General features: G+C 54.1%; 1 protein-coding gene across 4 annotated transcripts in view; it reads left to right on the plus strand.

Moving 5' to 3' along the window:
* Positions 1-6,327, plus strand: part of PTPN11 (protein tyrosine phosphatase non-receptor type 11) — a 95,230-nt gene extending 88,903 nt beyond the window's left edge. For all 4 annotated transcript variants that reach the window (XM_008272268.5, XM_008272270.5, XM_008272269.5 and 1 more), the window contains exons 15-16: positions 554-655; positions 2,083-6,327. In XM_008272268.5, coding sequence (XP_008270490.1) covers positions 554-623 — 70 coding nt within the window. In that variant the 3' untranslated portion in view covers positions 624-655; positions 2,083-6,327. The remainder of the gene's footprint in view (positions 1-553; positions 656-2,082) is intronic.
* The last annotated feature ends 17,067 nt before the right edge of the window (positions 6,328-23,394 follow it).

The raw sequence follows: 23,394 nt of genomic DNA on the forward strand, positions 1-23,394 counted from the left end.
GGGGTGCACAGTCCTGGAGCCCCTGCAGGCTGGCACCCACGCTGCGGGGCTCTCTGCCCTGCCTGCCTGCTCTGATCTCTCCCTGCACTCAGAAATGAACTTGGGCTCCTCGATGCCTCCCAGCGCTCGGAGCCAACATTCCCCTACCTGGGTGGATGCTAATGGACCTCCAAGCCTGGCTGCTCCCACGCTTTATTTTCTTGGACCTTTGCTTGTTCAGATCCTTCTAGAAATCACTGTGATTCCTTTCTCTCCACCCTGCTTTGCAGTCTGACTCCAGGGCCTCATCCTACAGACTGCTTTGCGCTGCTCGCCTGAAAGACAGCCTGCTTCCATCCCACCCCAGACAGCACCGGGACTCGAGGCTGTCGTCATTGTATCGCTGTGTGTTCATGTCTTGCATCCCTTCCGGGAGTGTCAGCTCAGGGGAGCAGGGACCGTGACTGCATCGGAACTGGTCCCCGTAGGCAGTAGTGTGTGCTTTATGGGTATCTTGTAAGCTTAGGCAGCACGGACTGCACTTCTGTAAATGCCTTCCTTCTTTCCTCCACAGAATGCGAGAAGATAATGCTAGAGTCTATGAGAACGTGGGCCTGATGCAGCAGCAGAAAAGCTTCCGCTGAGCAGAGCCGCCTGGACCTGAGCGCAGAAACCGGTATGGAGACGCCAGTGCTGTCTCCGTTAGCGTCCCGTATGATTTGTGACTGCTTCAGTCCGTACCGGCATGGAATGCCATACACCAGCCTCCTTTTTCTCCTTGTATTTCTGTCTCCAAGCTAGATTTAGGTTGGAGTTCATATAAGCATTAAAATCCAATATAGAATGATGTGTGTAAGAAGCAAGGCGGGTACTTATCCCAGGCACAGGGGTTGATGTTGCTGGGAGAGAGTAGTTTTAAAATACACTTCCGTATTTCTTATTTGAAAGACAGAGACAGACAGAGGTCTTTCATTTGCTGGTTCACTGCTCAAATGCCCACAATAGCCTGGAACTCCATCCAGGTCTCCAGGTAGGTGGCAGGCACGTAAGTGCTTGAGCCATTCCTTGCTACCTCCCAGGTGTGTGTTAGCAGCAAACTGGGTTGGAAGCACAGGGGGACTTGAACCCAGGCGCTCTGAAACAGGATGCAGGTGTCCCAGGCGGCATCTTAACGGCAGTGCCAAGCACATGTCCCTAAGAACAATTTTTTTTTAAGATTTATTTTATTTATTTGAAAGGTAGAGTTACAGGGAGGGAAGGAGGGAGGGAGAGAGACTGAGAGAGATCAGTTGATCGTCCATCTGCTGGTTTACTCCCCAAATTGCTGCAATGGCCAGTGCTGTGCCAGGCTGAAGCCAGGGGCCAGGAGCTTCTTCTGAGTGTCCCGTACAGGTGCAGGGGCCCGAGGACTTGGGCCATCTCTGTGAGTCATTAAAACATACGCAATACGCGCTTGGGTCCCTGACTAAGTGCATTAACAGGGAACTGGACTGGAAGTGGAGCAGCCAGGACACCAACCAGCGCCCATGTGGGCTGCCAGGCATCGCACGTGGCTGCTTAACCCTCTGTGCCGCATCGCCGGCTGCCCTAAGAGTGATGTTTGTGAGAGTCGGTTAACCCAAGCTGTGCCAGGGGATGATCTGTTAAGGGACTGGGAAACGTCAGGACACAGCATTGGGTGGTTGGGGGCATCACGGTGCCTGAGTGCTCATCCCAGTTGGCCTCTCACCAGCTGTGAGACACGGGCGCTGGTGCTCCTGGCCTCTGGCGGTGTCAGCTCCACTCCCTTCCGGCTCTGAAGCTGAGCGCTCATCTCCCTGTATCCCTCTTCCCTGTCCATCACCTTCTTAGTCAGGGTCCCAAGTGCGTATTGCTTATGTTTCAATGACTCACAGAGTCAGTGCCTCAGGTTGAAACCCCCATTCCAGTGGGAATCTGGGCTCTTTGACACCACCGTGGGCCCCCTCCCAGGGCTCTAAACCACCCCTTTCCCTCAGGTCACTGAGCTGTGTGTTCAAGCCTTAAATGCACACTTCTAAAGTGAATGCTTTGTCATGCTTCCAGCTGTTTGGAGCTTAAACATTCTAACTTACTTCTCCCCAGCCGTGGACTTTCGTCCTCCCCCTGAAAAGATCAAGGACAGATGTGAGAAAGTCTACGTGAAGAATGAATCTGGGTCGGCAAGGCCGCACTGTGGCTGACTGCCTTTGGATAAGCAAAATTGGAAACCCTTTGAAGACCACCGTACTCTGACTCAACAGTTCATTTCCTTGGATAAGAAGGAATCATCTCTACAATGTAGACATTGTTACATTTTATAGAGTTTTGTTTTAATTGAGGAAGCAGTTCAACTGTGCTCTGTATTTTGCAGGTTATGGGGATTCAAGTTCTAGTTATGGGATATTTTTTAAATGTTATTTTTTCTTCTTGTAACCTTAATTTTTTTTTCTTTTGGTGGGGCATGATAGGGCACTTGTAAGAAGAAATAGTTTGGGGAAACTAAGTAACAACACATCCTTGAGAGAGGAGAACACTTTCATTGACCATGTTGCGTTAGTCTGTTTTGTGTTGCTAGAACTGAATCCCACAGCCCGAGTGATTTCTCATGAGCAGAGAGTTCTGCTCTTAGAGTTCTGGAAGAGTGAGGGGCCGCATCTGCGTGTGGTATCGGAACACATGGGAGGTGTCACGTGGCAAAAGGGGGCAAGAACGGGCTGAGCATGCTTTTATGACAAAACCCACTCTCGCAATAACAAGCCCGCCAGCGCGGGCACCTTAATGAACTCAGAAGCGCAGAGACCTCGTGACCCAAGCACCTGCCCCAGGCCCCGCCTCATCACCACTGGGGCACTGGGGCTCAGATTTCCAGCACATGAGTGTTAGGGGGCTTGGTCAAGCCTAGCTGTGATCCAGCAGTGGATACTTAGTTTTGATGGCTTTTTCTTTTTTCTTTTTTTTTTTTTTTGGCTAAATCAAGCCAATGCCTCAGTCAGTCAGAATTTGACTGTCTTCTTTTACATTGTCATTAAATGATCCTGGAGGGGGGAATCTTGGGAATATATCAATTAGGGTAAGAGCTGTCTTTTCTTAGCCTGTGACCAGTGACCATACAGCTGTTGGCTGCAAAGGTTGTGGTGGGAAAAGGGTGGCCGTATTTTCTTTGCATTTGACTGATTGTCATGTGTTTAGACAAAGGACATCTGTGGGTGACTAGTGTTTTGGTTATACAGTGTTGCTGGCAAACTACCCCAAAATGTGGCGGCTTCACGCAGCACCACCCCTCCCCCACATTCTGCTGGTCTTACAGGCGCCGCTGCCGCGCTGGGCAGGTGGCTGAGCCCCTGGGCTGACGGCGCCTTTCTCCGCATGCAGCCCCTCTCTGTCCATGTGGTCTCTGCCCGGGAACTCGCCAGCAGGTAGCTGGACCTCTCCCATGGCAGCTCAGAGCTCCCAAGAGTTCCACAGCAGACGCAGCCAGGATTCCTAGGACTTAGGCCCAGAACTGCCACAGCACCGTCCCCCTCCACGGGTAAACCAGTCGTGGGCCCAGCGCAGACTCAGCAGGGGGCACTCCTTGGCAGCCAGCAGTCTCTCAGACCCTCACAGCCAGTGCCATGGGAAACTCTGCGAGGTTAGAGACGCTGAAGCTGTGTGCCCCACTTACACCTAAGCTGCAAGTCCGGGAGAGAGAGAGAGGCCCTTCTAGAAGCTCGCTGAGCCAGTTCTGGCAGCCCTGAGCAGTTTCTGAAGCATTGCTTGGGCAAACAGGTCTCCTAAGGAGAGATGTGCTTAGGGGGACGGAGCACCCGCGCGCAGAGCCACCCCGTCCTGTGACACCTGCAGACATGACAGGATGCGAACCTGCTTAGCGCCAGCAGTTTGTGCAGACAGGCTGCAGTGAGGGGGCCCGGGCCCGCCCAGCAAGGCCTCCAGTCAGAGTGCATTAGCTCGGTTCTTGTTTCGGCCAAGCAGTCAGATTTGCTGATGTTCTACCTTAAGTGCCTTCTCCACAGACATCCCTCTTGTGTTGACTGTCCGCCCAGCGAGTGTCTCCTGGGTCAAGACGAGAACACACTGCAGCGGCTTGGCCCGGGAGTCAGCGCCTGCTCAGCCAGGCTCTTTCCGCTTTGGCTCCCGACAGGAAGGACCCAGTCCAGCTCCAGAAGTGGTCCTGGCTGGGGTCTGTAACTCCCTTGAAACCCCGAGGGGGCCTGGGGAGTGCAGTGGCCACCATTTGCACAGCCAAGGCGTTCATTGTGGCCCCACCCAAGGCCCTGGTACCCGCGGACCTTAGAGCTGCTTCTGAACGCAGGTCAGACTGAGCACGTAGTCTTGCGAGGGAGGTGATGAGTACTGTCTTCTTGTCAGGCCTCAGAGAAAGGGCGTGCAGCTCAGTATCGGAGACCAGGATCTCAGTCCTGTCCTTACTGCATTGTCACATGGGATTGTTCTCCGTTCTGCTTCGATTTCACGGCAGTGTTTGGACTCGGACTTTGGAGGGACAAAGTCTTTCACCAGCACCCAAGGGTTTGATCGTACAAATACACCTGCTGCACGAATGCCTCTGCCTGTTGCTTAAGATGAATCGTGTTTGCCCTTGGCACAGAAGTCCCGGATCTTGGCGAGCTTTGTTTGTTACAGGACATTGATTTCACTTGCGTTTCCCCTCTGCGAAGTCAAAGCTGTCATATCGTCACGTCAGCTGGCGCCAAGACAAGATTCGTGGCAGCCCCTAGGTTGCTGAGCTTCGAGGTGTGTTCGGTAAAAGGTGTCGGCAGGTTCTCAGGTGAGGTTGCTGTACGTGGGGTGGATCAGGCAGAGGGGCCGGGAGGATGGGGAGCTCCAGGTGCAGGGTGAAAGGACTGTGGAGGTGGGAGTTCTGAAGAGGTGGTTTCTGAGGAGGTCAAGCGGCCCCGGGGCCAGAGCACAGTCACAGGTGACCAGCTGACCTGCAACATGGGTGTGATAGCTGCGCACTTGCAGCCTTCTTCTGGGTTGCTGGCAGACACGAAGTACGCGCAGTATCCCATGGCTGGAAGCCCATTTTACAGTTATAAGCCTAAGATTTTATATCTGAAGTGAAGACATTATCTGGCATGTGGTATTCAGGTTTTAAAAAGGGTCAAATTTCAGAATCTTCATGGCTTTTTTTTTTTTTAAAAAAAGTAAAGGGCGCCTCTGCGTCCAGTGCATGGCCCTCTTGAAACCCAAGGTCCCATCTCCCGTGGACATCAGTGACCTCCAGCCTGGCTGCCTGGGAATGCGGAGCTGCGGGCGGACTTCGCGGAGCCCGAGCCTGCTTTGCAGAGCCCGGTGGCTTTGGAACAGCCAAGAAAAAGGTCAAGATTATCTTTCGGAGTTGTTTTCCTGGGGATTTTAAGAACTGATGGAACAGCCTGGGTGATTTCCGGTTCGGGGGATTGTGGGAAGGTGAGCAGTTGTGAAGTGTTTTGTTGTAGAGTAGTGATCCTTAAGGGAGCTGACTGTAGACAGGAACGCACCCCAGCGCAGTTGTTTGCTCCCTGTTGTTGGGGAGTGCAGTTTTACATGGCAAGCACAGGCGCTCCCCGGCTTTGAGATGCCTTTATTAGGAAGTGTGTCAGCCCTTCATTTTGCTACAATCTTTCCCCTTCTTCCTGTTGAAAACTAAGTTCTGAAATATAGTTTGTTGTCTCTTCCATCACTGAAAAATGTGTTCCTTTCTCACTACGGGCAGTTCACACAAGGCAAAAATAGTCAACAGCTGGTTTTAGTGTGTTACGTAACTTTGCTGTGTAGCAAACTAATTTCTACAAGGTTTTCATCCTAAACCTCAAATCATGTAATTAATAATTTGCCTGTTTATTTATGACCTAATTGTGATTCTTTTATTAATAAAAGCTAATGGAAAAGGATCCTTTATTAAGCTGATGACTAGACCTACATTTAATTTTCCTGCAGTGTATGAAGAAGTATTGTACCAGAGTATTAAAAGATATGTAATATTTTATTGATAAATCTATCCTTTAAAAGGAGTACGTTTTAGGATGTCATCATTTTGATGTGAATCATGTAAATGTTGATAATATGCTGTTTATTATACATTTAGTGTTTCCAGAGATTCACCCAATTGCCTTTTTGCCCACGTATATTATGTAGTCTATTTGCAATTGTTTTTTTTTTTTTAAAAACAGTGACATTAAAAGAATAGTTTATGTAGAGAAACATTAGTGGATGTTAATTGTCTCCCCACCTGTATTTATGGGTGTTAGTTCAACTGCTTTGCTAGTTACAAAGCTGTATTATCAGAGTAAAAGTGTATTTGTAAACTGTATGGGAACTAAAATTAGGAATAAAACCATTTTCTTATATTGTTGTAGTTGTCATTCACTTCATCAGAAATGTCCAGGGGAAATGCGGTCGGGGTCCTTTGACCTTTCACATTAGCAAAATGCTGACGTCATTTTTAAAAATTAATTTGAAAAAACATTTATTTAGTTTATCTGAGAGAGACAGAGGCAGACTGAGAGTGCCGCTCATCCCTCCCGGTTTACTCCCGCAGTAGCTAGGGCTGGGCCAGGGCTGGGCCGGGGTGACCTGGGAGCCAGCATCTCAGTCCAGGTCTCTCATGCGGGTGGCAGTCACCCCTCCCAGGGTGTGCACTGGCAGGAGGATGGCATCAGGAGTGGAACTGGGACTTGCACGCTCTGGTACGGGGTGTGCGCATCCCAGTCAGGGCCTTGGCTGCCAGGCCAAACAAGCATTTAGCAGCTCCTGTCCAGAGGGTGACTTAGAAACAGAATAAATGGCTCGATTCTCCGGAGTTCATTGAGTGCCTGCTCTCTGGAGAGCTCGAGAAGACAGGAAGGAAATTCTGTTTGAAGAACCTGTTGCATCTGGGTCCAGTGTGTAGGAAATGGTTAGAAACCGCAGAGGGCTGGCCGTGGGTCTGACGTCCAGGACATCAGCTCTTCCCTGTAGAGTTGACTTAGGCCCCGGGCACACGTGACCACCGTCTCTGACAACAGCGAGGATCAGCATGAGTAGAAAGAAGCCATTTTGTACCTAGCAAACTAGAGAGCTGTAAGTTCTGTGTTGTGAATGTCAGGGAGGGGTTGGGTCTCCGCTCACTGTGAGATGCCTCCCTGTCTTTCTCACCTGAGTCCCTGCATTTAATGAGATCCAGACACCCACCTGTGCAGGAATGACAGCGCCGCTTCGGGATGCCAGGCACTGCACCCTGAGTTTCCGGGGGCACAACCCGTAGCACCCTGCCTTTGGCCTCTGCCCTGCCTCCCGCCTCCCCACGCAGCCACCCACTCCGCACTTCGGTGTCAAACACTTCGCTCGGCACCGTTCTCTTCTCGTGCTTCCTCACCGCCCTTCGTCCATGGTGGCTGCTCGCCAGTGGTCACTTGCACATGCTGATGCTCTTGCTTTCTTTAAAAAAATATTTCCTTATTTTCATTTCATTGGAAAGGCAGAGAGACAGAGGGAGAGAGATCTGCCATCTACTGGTTCACTCCCCAAATGCTTGCAACAGCCAGGGCTGGGTCAGACCAAGGCCAGGAGCCTTGAAGTCCATCTGGGTCTCCCACATCAGTGGCAGGGGCCCAAGCACTCGAGCCATCATTATTGCTACCTGCAGGGTGTGCATTAGCAGGAAGCTGGATTGGAAGGGGAGGAGCAGGGGCTCCTACCCCGCACGCACTCCGGTGTGGGATGCGGGGCCCAAGTGGCGACTTCGCTGCTGTGCAAAACATCCTCCCCTCGGTGCTTTTTCTTGAAATGCTCTCCCTTCCGATCTTCCCACAGCTGACTTCTGTCATTCAAGTTTCACTCAAATGGCACCTTTCCAAGACACCCTCCTGGGCCACCCTGAACCAAGGGAGGACTTCCCCAAGGTGGTTTGAGCTGTAGGCTCAGCAGGATGGGAGGAAATACTCCCAGCACTCTTCTCACCCTCTAATCTGTTGTTGCCTCCAATTGGTTCAACCCATGTGCAAGCGGGGGTGGGGTGGGGTGGGGTGGGGTGAGGGGGGGTGGGGGGGTAGGCGTGCTGTGCAGTGCTGCCCTCTGCTGGGCTCTGTCTCCCAGGCACAGAACAGGGCAGTGTGGTCTGGGCTGAGGGCGGGAGGCAAACAGAGAAAAACAGCTGCTGGAGGCTTGCCTTTTAGATTTTAAAAGGCAATGTCCTGTTACTTTATTTAAAAGTTAATATATTTGTTATTTATTTGAAAGACAATGACAAAGGAGAGGCGGGGGTGGGGAGAATCTTCCATGTGCTGGGTCATTCCCCGAATGCCCACAATAGCCGGGGCTGGGTCACTCTGAAGTCAGGAGCCAGGCATTCCATCTGGGACGCCCACATGGGTGGCAGAGACCCAGCCACTTGGGCCATCCCCTGCTGCCTCCCAGGGCGTGCATTAGCAGGAAACCGGATGGGAACAGACTGAAACTCAGGCTCCGTGATACGGGATGCCAGGCCCCGCAACCACTGGGCCCCGGGGCCCTTGTCTTTGAAGCTATGGTCTGGCGCCGAACCGCACCTGGGACTGTGAGAAACACAGAGACTCAGGCCCCGGCTCCGCAGAATCTGCGTTTCTGACGAGGGGCTGTCCCCCGGGGATTTCGTGGGGAGATCAAGGCCGTGGGAGAAGATACCTGCGCTTGGGCCAGTTTTTCTGCGGCATCTGGGACTTGAGAATCATTGGATAGCACGCAGGCGCCGTGATTCCAGGCTGCAGGGTGTGGGGCGATCCCAGCACAGAAGATGAAGACAAGCCTCTTCCCCCAGATGTCTGCAAATAGCTTCAGATATTCTGAGACATCACACCTACCGAAGCCGCATCTGCGAAATCCTAAGCATATGTGAAACCCATCGAACCAGGAGAAGAGAAGGAGAAACGATTTAAAGGAAGCGAACTCTGAAATTAAAGTCTGCTCGGGAAGTGACAGATGTCTGGGTCTTGACAGATTCTGAGACTTGTAAGATTTTTTTTTTCCATTTTCATTCACATGTGTTCGATGGTTGCTTTCTGCATCACCATTATTTTTTTACTCATACTAAAATCAATTTTCTTCTTTAGAAAGTTTTTTTTTTTTAAGATTTGTTTATTTATTTGAGTTACACAGAGAGAGAAGGAGAGGCAGAGAGAGAGAGAGAGAGAGAGAGAGAGAGAGGTCTTCCATCTGCTGGTTCACTCCCCAGTTGGCTGCAATGGCCGGAGCTGCGCTGATCCAAAGCCAGGAGCCAGGAGCCAGGAGCTTCTTCCAGGTCTCCCACGTGGGTGCAGGGGCCCGAGTGATATCGGAGATGACCCCCTAGAATATATACGAAAATGTGACCCCTTAGAGTTCCCCAGAAGTCCCATCTGGGGTGCCACATATGCTATCAGAATTTGGGGTGCCATACGATATCACCATATGCTTATTAATAAATCCCCAATATTAATAAGCCTGAGAGGGTTCTTGGCTAATATTTAGAGAAGAATTCTAAATACAGGCATAAATAAACGAGGCAGCATGGTACATTTTAGGCTTTTATTTCATGCGAAAAATGCATAGGAGAGTGAGAGCTTTATCTAAGAGCAGTAAATGGGTTCATTCCGAGCACCAGGAACCAGCCACGTGGAGGAGCATCTAGGCCAGGAAGCCTAGAGCACATGGCCCGAAGGCCACATGCCCTGGAGACACAGGGCTACAGCCAGCCCCCTGCTGGCAAGAGACCAGGGAAGAAGAGAAGGCCTGGACAGTCCAGGCTTTTAACCCACTTCCAAAGGGGAGTGGTTAATTAACCTGATTGGCTGGTGGGCACCCAGGTATGGCCAGGTAGGGGAATGAGGTCACACAGGGACATGGCAAAGGTATCAGGTAGGGCGTAAGGTCACACAGGGGCGTGGCGAAGGCGTGGTCTTCTAGCTCACAAACCTAATTGATTTTAACCTATTTGCCTGCCTACTTCATGAGGACGTGGGCCGTCTTCTACTACTTTCCCAAGTCATAGCAGAGAACTGGATCGGAAGTGGAGTAGCCGGGACTCGAACAGGCGCCCGTATGGGATGCCAGCACTGAGATAGCGGTTTTACACAATACGCCACAGCACCCTAGAAAGTTTTCCTTTCTAAAGAAAGGGTTCCTTTGTCTGGAGGCCTGAGATAATGTCTCCTGAGGGTGCAGTGGTGTGAGTTAGACAAACCCGAGTCCCGGCACTGACTGTGTTTCTGCATTTGAAAGTACCCGCAGGGTAAGCCGCCATCCCGTATGGGCGCTCTTTCTAGTCCCGGCTGCTCCCTGCTCATGCGCCTGGGAAAGCGGTGGAAGATGACCCTAGTGCTCTGGCCCCTGCGCCCACGTGGGAGACTCAGATGGAGCTCCAGGCTCCTGGCGTGGACCTGGCCCAGCCCTGGCGACTGCGGCCATGTGGGGAGTGAACCAGCAGATGCAAGATCTCCTAGTCGCTTCCTCCGTAGCTCGCCTCGCCTTGGGGCTGTGCGCGGGCAGCGCTCTCATCCGTGATTGGGTGGTGCGTGGGGGCTGCTCAGGGACAGCCAATCCGGCCTCGCAGCCGCTAGAGGTGGGCGTGGCCGGCCGCGGCCTCTTGGGGGCAGCAGCTGGGCCTCGCGCCCGGCCTCTGTCACCCACGCTGACAGGGGCCCTCAGGCCCTGAACACCCCCTCCGCCCCAGGCACTCCAAACAGTCGTATTATTAGCCTGTGGGGAGCAATCCGGACTGGACTGAGTTACTGGAATTAAGACTTATTCTATGCATCTGCTCTCCTCTGTGGGGAGCAGCTCGGACTAGACTGAGTTACTGGAATTAAGACTTATTCTATGCATCTGCTCTCCTACAATATGGCGCTGGGAGAGGAGAGAACAGCTTCTACCCAGCTGCCTCCAGTTCAACCAATAAACTGTAGGACTTGCTCCTGATTGGAGAGCAGCGTACTCGGCGTGTGGGCAGCCAAGTTAGGATTGGCGGAGGAGGACTATGAAGGAGGAGAGAGACGGCATGCACCGGGAACATCTATGGGGAACATCTAGCTGAAGGAACACCCGTGCAGCCCCCCGAGAGAGCCGGCCGGCGGTGTGCCGCTCCCCTGCGGAAGTGGGGAATGCGGCCAGGGGGAACTGCCCTTCCACGGAGGTGGAAGGGATAGTAGCCAACCCGGGAAGAACCAGCAGCAAACCCGGGGAGGGCCGAGCAGACGAAAGAACAGCGCAGGGTCCTGTGTCGTTCCTCCACGAAGAGGGGGAGCGACATAATGGTGCCGTGACTCGGATATGAAGCCTAGGCAGGGTTTAGTGTCGTTCCTCCATGAAGAGGGGGAGCGACATAATGGTGCCGTGACTCGGATAGGAAACCTAACTCGGATAGGAAACCTAGAACGGATAGCAAACTTAGGAGGGAAGAAACGGGAAGAACTGGGAAATTACCGGAGAGAGAGACTAGCAAACAGCCTAGGGAAAAGCCGGACGAAAAGAGGTGCCGGAAGAAGCTGTTGAAAGCCTAGGCATAGACTCGTATACGGACTACGGGGGGAAGCTGGGAGAAATCTCTAAGGTCGAAAGCGAAAGTGAAAGCTAGAACAAACAGACTCGGACGCGGACTGTGGGGAGAGGCCAGGAGAAATGAGGGAGGAGTATTGTTGGAAGAAAGCTTGGGGAAACATACCGGGTAGAGAAAAATGTTAGGGAAATTGAAGCCGTGGGGGGCAGGCCAAGGCGGACACGAAAGCCACTTTGGGGTTCTCAAGTTAGCCCGGGAATAGGGGGCGAAAAGTTAAAACCAGAAGCTGAAACGTGAGCCAGGTTGGGATCCGTCTGATTAGCCCGGGGAGCAAAGGACGGGAAGCCAAACCGTGGGGCGGAGACGTACGCTGGGTTGAATTCGCCAGGCTAGCCCGGGGAACTTGGATTGAATGCTAGTGGTGGAGACGCAAGCTACGCTGTGTTACTCGCGGAAGCCGCCGCGTGCAGAGAGAGCACGGGGCGTGAATAGATAGGGAACGCTGGCGTAGGCCGTGGTTCAGACGCGAAAGGGTTAAGCGTGGAGACCGCGGAGCGCGCGAAGCCGAGCCGAGCAAAGCCGGGAAGCTGCGCAGATGAGAGAGGCGCGCGGGCTGAAGCGGCGCAGAGCCGGGAACCCGCTGGCGGGGCGAGGTGCCGGAAAGCCGCAGGGATAGGAGAAACAGAAGTTTAGAAGTAAAGTGAGAAAAATAGGAATGCTGGAAGATAGAAGTAAAATGGGAGAAATAGGAATGCCCGGAGATAGAGAAATAGAGAAATAAAAAGGCCTCCCTACAACACTGCAATGTGAGAGCTTGGATTCGGTCTGCCTAATCAAGTGAGGCGATGAGCACCTGCGGGCAGCTAGCAGCTTATGCGCCGCAGGTCACCGAAGACAGGCACGAATTAACATCAGTAAGGCTTCCCCACAATACCGCAATTAGAAGGCTTGGATTCGGTCTGCCTGATTAAGGCGGTAAGCGCCAGCAAGCAGCTCGACCAGAGTATGAGCTGCAGGTCACCGAAGATAGGCACGAACCAACACTAATAAGTCTCCCCCACAATAAGGCAATGAGAAGGCTTGGATTCGGTTTGCCTGATAGGTCTTGTAAGTCCCCTGCAGGCAGAGCAGAGCATGCGCTGCAGGGCACCGAACACAGGCACGCATCAGCGCCTAAAAACCTCCTCACAACATGGCGAAGAGAGGACCCGGATTCGGTTTTCCTGATTGATAGGACTTGTAAGAGCCTGTGGCAACTCTAGCAAGTAGAGCAGAGTGTGTGCCGCGGGACACCGAAGACAGGCGCGTATCAACGCCAAAAATAAAAAGAAAGGGGGATCTGTGGGGAGCAATCCGGACTGGACTGAGTTACTGGAATTAAGACTTATTCTATGCATCTGCTCTCCTCTGTGGGGAGCAGCTCGGACTAGACTGAGTTACTGGAATTAAGACTTATTCTATGCATCTGCTCTCCTACAATATGGCGCTGGGAGAGGAGAGAACAGCTTCTACCCAGCTGCCTCCAGTTCAACCAATAAACTGTAGGACTTGCTCCTGATTGGAGAGCAGCGTACTCGGCGTGTGGGCAGCCAAGTTAGGATTGGTGGAGGAGGACTATGAAGGAGGAGAGAGACGGCATGCACCGGGAACATCTATGGGGAACATCTAGCTGAAGGAACACCCGTGCAGCCCCCCGAGAGAGCCGGCTGGCGGTGTGCCGCTCCCCTGCGGAAGTGGGGAATGCGGCCAGGGGGAACTGCCCTTCCACGGAGGTGGAAGGGATAGTAGCCAACCCGGGAAGAACCAGCAGCAAACCCGGGGAGGGCCGAGCAGACGAAAGAACAGCGCAGGGTCCTGTGTCGTTCCTCCACGAAGAGGGGGAGCGACATAATGGTGCCGTGACTCGGATATGAAGCCTAGGCAGGGTTTAGTGTCGTTCCTCCATGAAGAGGGGGAGCGACATTAGCCCTTCCCTGACAGCTGCCCGTTGTCCTTGGAACGAGGACCCTGATCCTCACGGCCATCTCCGCCCGGGCGGGCCTGGCCCTGAGCCACAGCGCTTTCCTCCTGTTTCCCAAAAACACCGCTTCCGCCGCAGGGCCTAGGCGTGCGCTCCTCTGTTCTACCTACCACACCCTTCTTCCGTTCTCCCGCCAGAATGGCACTGGTCCACTTCCAGCTAGGGCTAGATCCTTCCTAGGACTTTCTCTCAGCTGGCGGTTGGCTATATTTAGCCCATTTCTGTCCCCGCGGTGGCCAGGTGGCTGCCAATGAGGAGGCTGGCTTTGATTGGCTCACCACAGGTTACATGCCCACTCCTGGGCCAATCCTTCCGGCCAGGAGGAGGATGGACTGCACTCCTGGGTGGAGTCAGAACCCTCCCATGACTGCTTCCGCGGATGTGGGTCCCCCTCACCCCGCATCAGGGGCTGAGAGCAGGGGAGGGGTGGCTCCCTGCCAGACAACAGGGGGCTGGGGCCTGGGCAGCCTTGAGAACCAAGGAGAGAGAAGACAGCGCTGCCTCCCCAAGGAGAGCCGGGGGATTGCTGGGAGGGCTGAAGGAGATGCCAGGCTTGGGGGGGGGGGCTCCGTCTGTGCCTCCCGGGGGTTGGGTGGGGATGGTGCAGGGTAGGGCTGGGGTGGGGCGCAGGAGGAGCAGGTGGATGGGATGGATCGGAGCTCGAGGTTGGATGCGTGGCAGGGGTGGCAGGTGACGAGTGCTTAGATATTTTCTTTTTAAAAACTTTTATTTATTTTTTATTTGAAAAGCGGAGAGAGAGCGCGCGCACGCGCTTCCATCTGCTGGTTTACTCAACCAAATGCCCGTAACAGCCAAAGCTCAGCCAGACTTGAAGCCAGGAGCCTGGAACTCACCATGAGTCTTCCACCTGCGTGGCAGGGGCCCCAGTACTTGAGCCATCACCTGCCTCCCAGTGCATCGGCAGCAAGCTGGGCTCAGACGCAGAGCTGCGAGTTGAACAGAGACTGATAGGAGCCAGACGACGCGGGCACGTGGGTCTCCCCGTGAGGACTCCGGTTGTGTTTTGAGTGCAGTGGGAAGCTGCTCAGTGGCTTTAAGCAGGGGAGGGGACTGTGCCCCCATTTCCTTAACCAAAGAAAAGGGGCAGGTGTTTGGCACAGCCACTTGGGACGCCCCTGCCCCACGCTGGAGCGTCTGGGTTGCAGTCCTGGCTCTGTTTCCGGTTCCAGCTTGCTGCTCGTGCATGTCCCAGGAGGCAGCAGTGACCGCTCAAGTACTGGCGTCCCTGTCGCCCGTGTGGGAGACCCAGGTTGAGTTCTGGGCTCCTGGCTTCAGCCTGGCCCATCTCCTGCATGTGGGGGGTGAGCCAGCGGATGGAAGATCTCTCTGTCTCTGTCTTTTTCTCTCTACCCAAATAAAATAAAAATACAGAAAAAAATTTTAAAAAGACAGAAAAGCACCACAGCAAATGAGTGGGGTTATTATTAGGCGTATCAGCATCAGCAGTAATAATAATAAATATGGAAGCTGGTTTCAGGTTGTGTCTTAGCCCCCAGACGCCTGCCGGGAGGGAATTCCCTCCTCTCTTTTTGGGAGCTCCTGATTCCCAGCCACAGTGGGAGGAGCTCACTTCCTGGGATGGAGGGAAGTGGCTCAGGGGCTTCCATCTGCTAAGTGCGGGAGGGAGCAGGGAGCAGGAGAAAGGAGCACAGAGATTGCTCCCTGCTGTGGCCCAGCCCCAGGCCTGGGTCTCCTCTACTCTTCTTGGTGTTCTCTCTCTCTCTCTGTCTGTCTCTCTTCTCGGTCTCTGTGTCTGTCTCTCTGTCTCTGTCTCTCTGTCTTTCTCTGTCTCTATCTGTCTCTGTCTCTCTGTCTCTCTATCTGTCTCTGTCTCTGTCTCTCTATCTGTCTCTGTCTCTCTGTCTCTCTCTGTCTCTCTGTCTCTCTCTGTCTCTGTCTCTCTGTCTCTCTGTCTCTCTCTCTCTCTCTGTCTCTCTCTCTCTCTGTCTGTCTCTCTCTGTCTCTCTTCTCTGTCTCTGTGTCTGTCTCTCTGTCTCTGTCTCTCTGTCTTTCTCTGTCTCTCTCTCTCTGTCTCTGTCTCTCTCTCTGTCTCTGTCTCTCTCTCTCTCTCTGTCTCTCTCTCTCTCTGTCTCTCCCCCAAGAACAGTCTGCCCCCAGCTGCTGTGAGTTCCTCCAGTGGAGAGGCTGATGTTTGCATAATTTGAATAATAATTTTGCATGAGAGAGGCTCTCATTTAAAGGAAGGAAATGTTCTCAGTCCTCGCTCCAGATTATTATTCATCCAATCAGCACTTTTAGAGGATGAGAGAGAAATATTTACAAAAGGCAGAAGCAAATGTGGGAGCTTTGAGGGTTTTTAGGGAAGATTAAAACAATTCTTGTTTTGTTTGATTCATTTGAGGATGGAAGCTGGAGCTCCATGTACAACCTTTTTACGTGACTCAGAGGGTGTTTTTAAGATTTATATTTATTTGAAAGGCAGAGTTACAGAGAGAGAAGGAGAGAGGGAGAGAGAGAAAGATGCCTTCCATCTTCTTGTTCACTTCCCAAATGGCCAGAAGCCTGGAACTCCGTCCGGGCTCCCCCGTGGATGGTAGAAGCCCAAGTAGTTGGACCCTCATCCTCTTTCTCCCCAGCTGTGGGGAGCAACTGGGAGCAACTCGGACTAGACTAAGTTACTGGAATTAAGACTTATTCTATGCATCTGCTCTCCCACAATATGGCGCTGAGAAGGGAAACAGCTTCTACACAGCTGCCTCCAGTTCAACCAATAAACTGTGGGACCTGCTCCTGATTGGAGGAGAGCAGCGTACTCGGCATGTGGGTAGCAGAGTTGGGATTGGTGGAAGAGGACTATAAAGGAGGAGAGAGACGGCATGCACGAGGAACATCTAAGGGGAACACCTGTGCAGCCCCCGAGAGAGCCGGCTGGCGGTGTGCCGCTCCCCCGCGGAAGTGGGGAATGTGGCAGGGGGAGCCGCCCTTCCACGGAGGTGGAAGGGACGGTAGCCAACCCGGGAAGGACCAGCAGCAAACCCGGGGACGGCCGAGCAGACGAAAGAACAGCGCAGGGTCCTGTGTCGTTCCTCCACGAAGACGGGGAGCGACACCCAGCTGTATTCGCAGGGAGCAGGATCTGAAGTGGAGCAGCCAGGGCTTGAACTGGCACTCACACAGGATGCCGGTGTCGCAAGTGGTGGCTTCACCCTCCGCCCCATCAGTGCACCTTAGTGCACAATTTTCCCTGGGCAGTAGGAGAGGAAGAAGAGGGAGGAAGAGGATATGAGGTAGAGTTAGGGCTGCGTCAGAGAGAGCAGATCCAAGTGAGTCTTTGGATGCCTTGTCAGACGTTGGAAGTCAGACGGACCTGAGGACGCGCCTCTGACACCCCCCCCACTCCCCCCCCGCCCCCGCCCCGAATGTGCTGATGGATCTGCGACAGTTCTTTGGCTACAAGCCACTGAGCTCAGCTCAGGCATAGACTGGGGAGGGGGAGTGGGGAGCATCGGATGGGAACTCACTTCGGTTCCACGCTGACTTCTTGGCCTGCGGTGGTGGGGACCCTGTGGCACCAGTACAAATGGAGGCATGTGTACTGTTGGCCTCCCTGATTAAAGTTGCAAATCAAAGTGTTGTGTTAAAATACATTCCATCTGGGAGGCTGGTGCTGTGGTACAGCAGGTTAAAGCCCCTGCCTGTAGCACTGGCATCCTATATGGGCACCGGTTCAAGTCCTAGCTGCTCCACTTCTGATCCAGCTCCCTAGTAATGCACCTGGGGAAGCAGTAGAAGATGGCCCAAGTGCTTGGGCCCCTGCACCCACATGGAAGACCTGGAGGAAGCTCCTGGTTTCGCATTGGCACAGCTCTGGCTGTTGCAGCCATTTGGGGAGTGAACCAGCAGATAAAAGACCTCTCTCTCTATCTCTACCTCTCTCTTTGAAAGACTCTTTCAAATAAATAAAATAAATCTTAAAAAATATAAAAAGATACACTCCATCTGCCTGGGCACCTACGGCTGCATAAGGACCTGCAAGGCCGGTTTGAGCCTAGACCCTGGGACCTCTTAGAGCAGTGGGTCCCAAAGAGGTCACTGGGGGAAGCCGGGCCCTGGTCTCTGGCCTACTCTTCCTTGTCTTCCTAGCCTCGCGCCTCTTCTGAACCTTCGAGGCCCTAGTGGAGCCCCAGCCCTGTGTCTGTTTCATCCCCCCCCCCAACTAAGACAACTGTCCGTTGGCCAAGACGCCCTCAGTGGTGGGGGATTCAGCCTCGGGAGGAGAACCCAGGAAAGGGGCCCAGCCGGGGCCTCGCAGTGGCAGGGCTGGGTACCATGCCCAGGCACCACACATTCTTCACCCCTAGGAGGAGCAGGCCAGAAGCAAACAGCACCCTCCAAAGTGCATTCCCCATTTGCTCCTCCCCTGTGTGTAAGAGGAGCAGGTCACTCCCCAAGTCCAGAGGGAGCTGGCTGTGGGGAGCAGGACCAGGACAGAAGCCCACTGAGGCCTTATCTGGGCTCCTCTGCAGCTCAGGAGTTGGTACAAAAAGGGACGCCCACTCCCACTGGCCACGAGCACATGGCAGGCTCTGTGGTAGGGGGCGTCTTGCAGCTGGGAGGGAGGAGGGGAGTGGGGCCAGTGCGGCATGGACCTGGAAGAATGCTCAGCTGGCAGCCTTAGCCTCTTGTCCATTCTCTCTCTCTCTCTCTCTCTCTGCTTTCCCAGGTTTCTTAACAGCCACATGGCTTCCTGGTCTTTCCCATTTCAAGGCATCGAGAGAGAGAGTGCATCGGGATCTCAAACCCAGAGCTCTCAGGGGGTACAGGGACAGAAAAAGCATGTGGCCTCCAAGGCCCACTTGCACATCCCGGGTCTGGGCAGAGTCAGGACACGCCAGTCAGGGTGAGAGCAGGACACAGATGGCGGTCCTCGCTGGGGCAGTCCCCGGGGGCAGGGCAGCAGGAAGGGCTTTTCATAAAGGCATGGGCTGGCATGGAGGCCTGGGGAGGTGTCCCAGGGCTGGTGACAGCAGAGGGGTCACTTCTCCCCACTGGGAGGGGTCAGGAGTGGTTCTGGAATCCAGCAGTCACAGGCGGAGTAGAGAGGGCCATTGGACAGACTGTGGCCCTCAGTGGAGGGCTAGCGTCTGTTCCTGGGCCTTGGTCCTTGCCAGCTCCTCGTGGTCAGCCTCTGGCTGGGGTGGGGTGGGGGGGGTGGGATGCTGAGCTGAACGGGTCAGGGCAGAACAGGGGAGGGGAGCTCACAGAAGACAGATGACCCCACGGGAGTGGAGAGACAAACGGTCACTCCAGCGTGATGATCCCTGGGACAGATGTCCAGGCATGGTGCTGGGGACATGGGGCTTGTGGGACAGGGGACAAAGAGAAGCATGCCAGTCCCTTTGAACCATGGTGGCGGCCACTCCACTCAGGCCGTTGTTGCTCCTGGGAGTGGGAGCCCAGCTGGCGGGGGGCTCTGGGCCTGGAAGAGACGCAGGTCATCCAAGTTTGAAATTTGTCATTTTCTGAAAGCACACGGGCAACCCGTCCCAAGAGGAGGATTTGAAAGTGCGGTGTGGGCCCAATGAATTTCATCCACGAGGTCTGGCCCCAGGCTGCTCTCAACAGAAACTAATGTAAGACTGTGTCTCAGCCGGCGCAGCGGCTCACTAGGTTAATCCTCTGCCTTGCGGCGCCGGCACCCCGGGTTCTAGTCCCGGTCGGGGTGCCAGATTCTGTCCCGGTTGCCCCTCTTCCAGGCCAGCCCTCTGCTGTGGCCCGGGAGTGCAGTGGAGGATGGCCCAAGTGCTTGGGCCCTGCACCCCATGGGAGACCAGGAGAAGCACCTGGCTCCTGCCATCCTATCAGCACAGTGCGCTGGCTGCAGCATGCCGGCTGCGGCGGCCATTGGAGGGTGAACCAACGGCAAAAGGAAGACCTTTCTCTCTGTCTCTCTCTCTCACTGTCCACTCTGCCTGTCAAAAAAAAAAAAAAAATCCAGGTTTCAGGAGGGCACTGGTCCTTGCTGGTGGCTCCGGGGGCTCCTTGGGAGGCTTCCTCGGCGTCTGGATGTTCGATGCTTCCTTCGCTCTCACAGCCCACAGCGGCCGGTTGGGTCTTTTGCAGTTGCATCACTCCGACCCACTCTCCCGCCTCCCTTTTCCACCCCTCTACCCCAATAATCCAGAAACATCTCTTTATTTGACAGATTTCAAAGGATCCATTAAAATTTTATTAAATAAATATTTGTTAACATTTATTTGCTTAGTTTCATTTTATTTGAAAGGCAGAGCAGCAGACAGAGAAAGATTCTCCCTCCCTCTGCTGGTCCACTCCCCACATGCCTGCAGCAGGCAGGGTTGAGCCAGGCCCACGCCAGGAGCCTGGAACTCCATCTGGGTCTCACGGCATGGTAGTGGCAGGGACCAGAAGACTTGAGCCGTCTGCCTGCGGCCTCCCAGGATGCAAATCAGCAACATAACCCCTGTGCCAAGCTCTTGCCCCGTGACTCTGTATTTTGAGGTCCACTGGGGAGCAACCTTAATTCCCTGGCAGCCTCCATGACCACTTCCCATGTAGGGGTGCCGTGGTCACAAGTTCCAGCGACTGGGAAGCGGACGTCTTTAGGGAAGCACTTTTCGGCCTTGCACAAGGCAGTGTGTGAAGTCTGCTCGTCACCTGCGCCGTGGGGCTGATCCCGCCTCCTTCGTGGGTTCGGGGCAGGCAGCCCCTGCCGCAGAGCCGGCACAGTCCTCACGCATCACTCTCGCCCTCGTCTCCTCCTGCAGCTCCTGCTTCAGTGTGGCCGAGCCTCGGATGGCAGAGAGACACCTGCCCCTCCCACCTCACAGAGTTGCCCCCTCCTTGGGGCCTTCATTCCTTCATTCCATTGCTCATTCAACAAACGTTTCCCCCGGAAGCGGATTGTCAGCTGCTGTCCAAGGTGCTGGAGCAGAGCAGCAGGCGGCAGACCTGGGGCTGCTTTTCAGCTGGGAAGGGAGCAGTGAATCAGAAGATAGCTAAGTCACGGTAATGTTGTATAAGGATTGCAAGAAGACAAAATAGGGCCCGGGGTGGGCATTCGGCCAACGGGTTACGGTGATGGCTAAGAGCCCTGCATCCCACAGCAGCGTGCCTGGGCTCAGTTCTCAGCTCTGGCTTCCAGCTGCAGCCTCCTGCTAGTGCAGACCCTGGGAGGCAGCTGCAATGGCTCCAGGACTGGGTCACTGCCGCTCACGTCAGGGACCTGGATTTAGTTCCTGGGTCTGGTCCTGACCCAGCCCCAGCCACTGGGGGCATTTGGGGAGTGAACCAGCAGGTGGAAGGTAGTTCTTTCTCCTTCTCCTCAAGTTAAAAAAAAAAAAAAAGAGGAAAGGAAAGGAAAGGAAAGGAAAGGAAAGGGAAGGGAAGGGAAGGGAAGGGAAGGGAAGGGAAGGGAAGGAAAGGGAGGGAGGAGTGATGGAGGTGCTGGGAACAGCGTGATGCTACCTTACTGTGTCTGAGAGATGCAAGTTTTCGTTGATTGAGTGCTGTTTTGCTGGTTTCCAGCTGAATTGTGGCAGGAGTGGCTGAGCTGATTGTTGGTAATCGGTGTGAATGGCGTAAGATTCCATCCATGATTATTTTAAAGGGTTTCAGGCTTCCTTTTGCTATGTCGAATTTACCAGCTTTTCAAGCAAGCGGGGCGGAAGGGCACGGTCACCTGTTCCTTTGCCGCAGGACGGACACGCCTCTGAGTTAGCTCCCAGGGCTGCTGGAGGGCTGTCAGGGCTGCAGGAAGAGAGACCCTGCCAGCCCTGCCCCCGCTCGCTGACCTCTCCTCTGATGCTCGGCTCCTGGGAGCCTCAGCAGCCTCATTAATGTTGGAAAAGCACTTTGGTTCCCCGGCGGAAAGATGCCAGGAAACGCAGGGCGCAATTATTTTGTTTTGCCCACATCTTCAGTGCTCAGAAGGTCGGCGGGGGCAGGCCGAGCTCTCTCCATCAACAGCGGGGAGGCTGCAGTTAAGGGAGGGAGGCGGGAGAGACAGGAGGGGTGGAGGAGGGGGAGGGAGAGGAGAGGGAGGGGGGAAGGAGGAGGAGGCCAAGAGATCTCCCGGCTCCCCGCTGAGGATGGTCCCTGTGCTGCCTGCGCCCCTCCCGTGCCTGTGAGCCCTCCTGGTCTGTGCTGCAGTGGCACCAGCTTCCTCAGTCCATCTCTGCACAGATCCACTTCTCTTTCCCTGACTGGCTCAGGGCTCCAGGACTCTGTGGCTTCTGCGAGCCTTTGTCCGCTGGGTTCAACTTCTCGAGCACTACCTCACTCATCTCTCATAATGGTCCTAATGGGACTGATTAGCCCCACTTTACAGATGAGAAAACCGAGGCTCCCCGAGGGTGAGTGATCTACCCAAGAGCACAGATGAGCTGGGCTTCAACTCAGCTCCACGTGGCTTCTGTTGGTTCTGCTTTTTTTTTTTTTTAAGACTTAATTGTTTGACAGGCAGAGTGACAGAGAGTGCGAGAGAGATCTTCCATCTGCTGATTCACTCCTCATATGGCGCAGTGGCTGGGATTGGAGCATATTGGAGCCAGGAGCCAGGAGCTAGGAGCTTCCTCCAGATCTCCCACGTGGGTGCAGGGGCACAAGGACTTGGGCCAACTTCTACTGCTTTCCCAGGCCATAGCAGAGAGCTGGATTGGAAGTGGAGCAGCCGGGACTAGAACCAGAGTCCATACGGGATGCCTGTGCTGTAGGTGGAGGATTAACGTACTGCGTCACGGCGCTGGCGCCCACTGAATGTGTACTTCTTGATACGCTTGGGCACTCAGGGCTGCCCTGTGTGAGAGACGCTGCGTCTGTGTCCCCATGTGCCTGGCAGTTGGAGCTGCCTTTGGCTCCTTGAGAGAAGAGGGAACGGTGTTTGGTTAATTGGCTAAGACAAGCGACTCGTGCAGAATGAGAGTTTGCATCTCTCTGCACGCCGGGTTCAATATTCGGGAGAATGTGCCGAGTTATTAATAAACAGCTGGGGGGGCAGTGTGTGAAGGGAGAGCGTGGAAATCTTCCGTTGACAAACCCACTGTAAGGTGTCCGGCGCGTAACAGATCTCCCCAGGCAGATGAATCGATTAATTCACAGGCTTTTATTGGGGTTCCGCTCCCGGGCGAGGTTCCCCTGTCCCAACAGAGCAACAGAGCGGGGGGCCGGAGAAGTCGCGCGTCAGAGATTGGGAGAGCTCCTTTTATAGATTCAGGGCATGGGGGTTAAAGGTTGAGGCGGGTCTGATCCTCACTGGTTGACCTTTAGGCACCCGCAGGGACCTTGACAAGGACTTTCTTCCCAGGAAGTAGGCCTTCCTTCCATGCGGACCCCACAGTACCACCCACCAGCTAGCTTCCAGAATACAGCCCTGCCAAGCGGTCTGTTCTGCTCATTTGCAAATTCGGAGAGGTATTGTTTTACAAATAATGAAGTCTAATTCTGCGGTTGGAGAGCTGGCATAAAGATCTGCATTTATTCTGAATATTTATTCTGAATGCCCGGAATGCAGATGCTTGCCCCCCCCCCCCCCCCAGCTGCTGTGGCAATCACCCTCTGTGCTGGTGACACAGAAGTGACACCTGGCGCCTCTGGAGTACCCTGGGGGTTCTCTGTAGATTCCCCCCCCCCCCCCAGAATTCCTGTTATTCAGAGCATCCAAGGAGCCCAGGTTTCTTTATTTTGCAAGTAAGGAAATAGAGGCCCGGAGAGGTGAAGGGACTTGGCTGAGGCCACACAGCAAGGCGGGGGTGGGGGGCAGGGTGCCAGGAAAGTTACATTTTCCACTACACCTGCAGGCTCCGTATTTCAGTCCCACTTCACAGATCCTGGTGCCACGCATGCTCTGTCTACGTGGTGTGTTCCCCTTTAAATCAATTCACTTAAACATTTGTTGATGATATATTTT

The sequence above is a fragment of the Oryctolagus cuniculus genome, chromosome 21 (assembly GCF_051225735.1).
Source record: "Oryctolagus cuniculus isolate XC-2025 breed Fujian yellow rabbit chromosome 21, ASM5122573v1, whole genome shotgun sequence".
In the NCBI taxonomy this organism is placed as follows: domain Eukaryota; kingdom Metazoa; phylum Chordata; class Mammalia; order Lagomorpha; family Leporidae; genus Oryctolagus; species Oryctolagus cuniculus.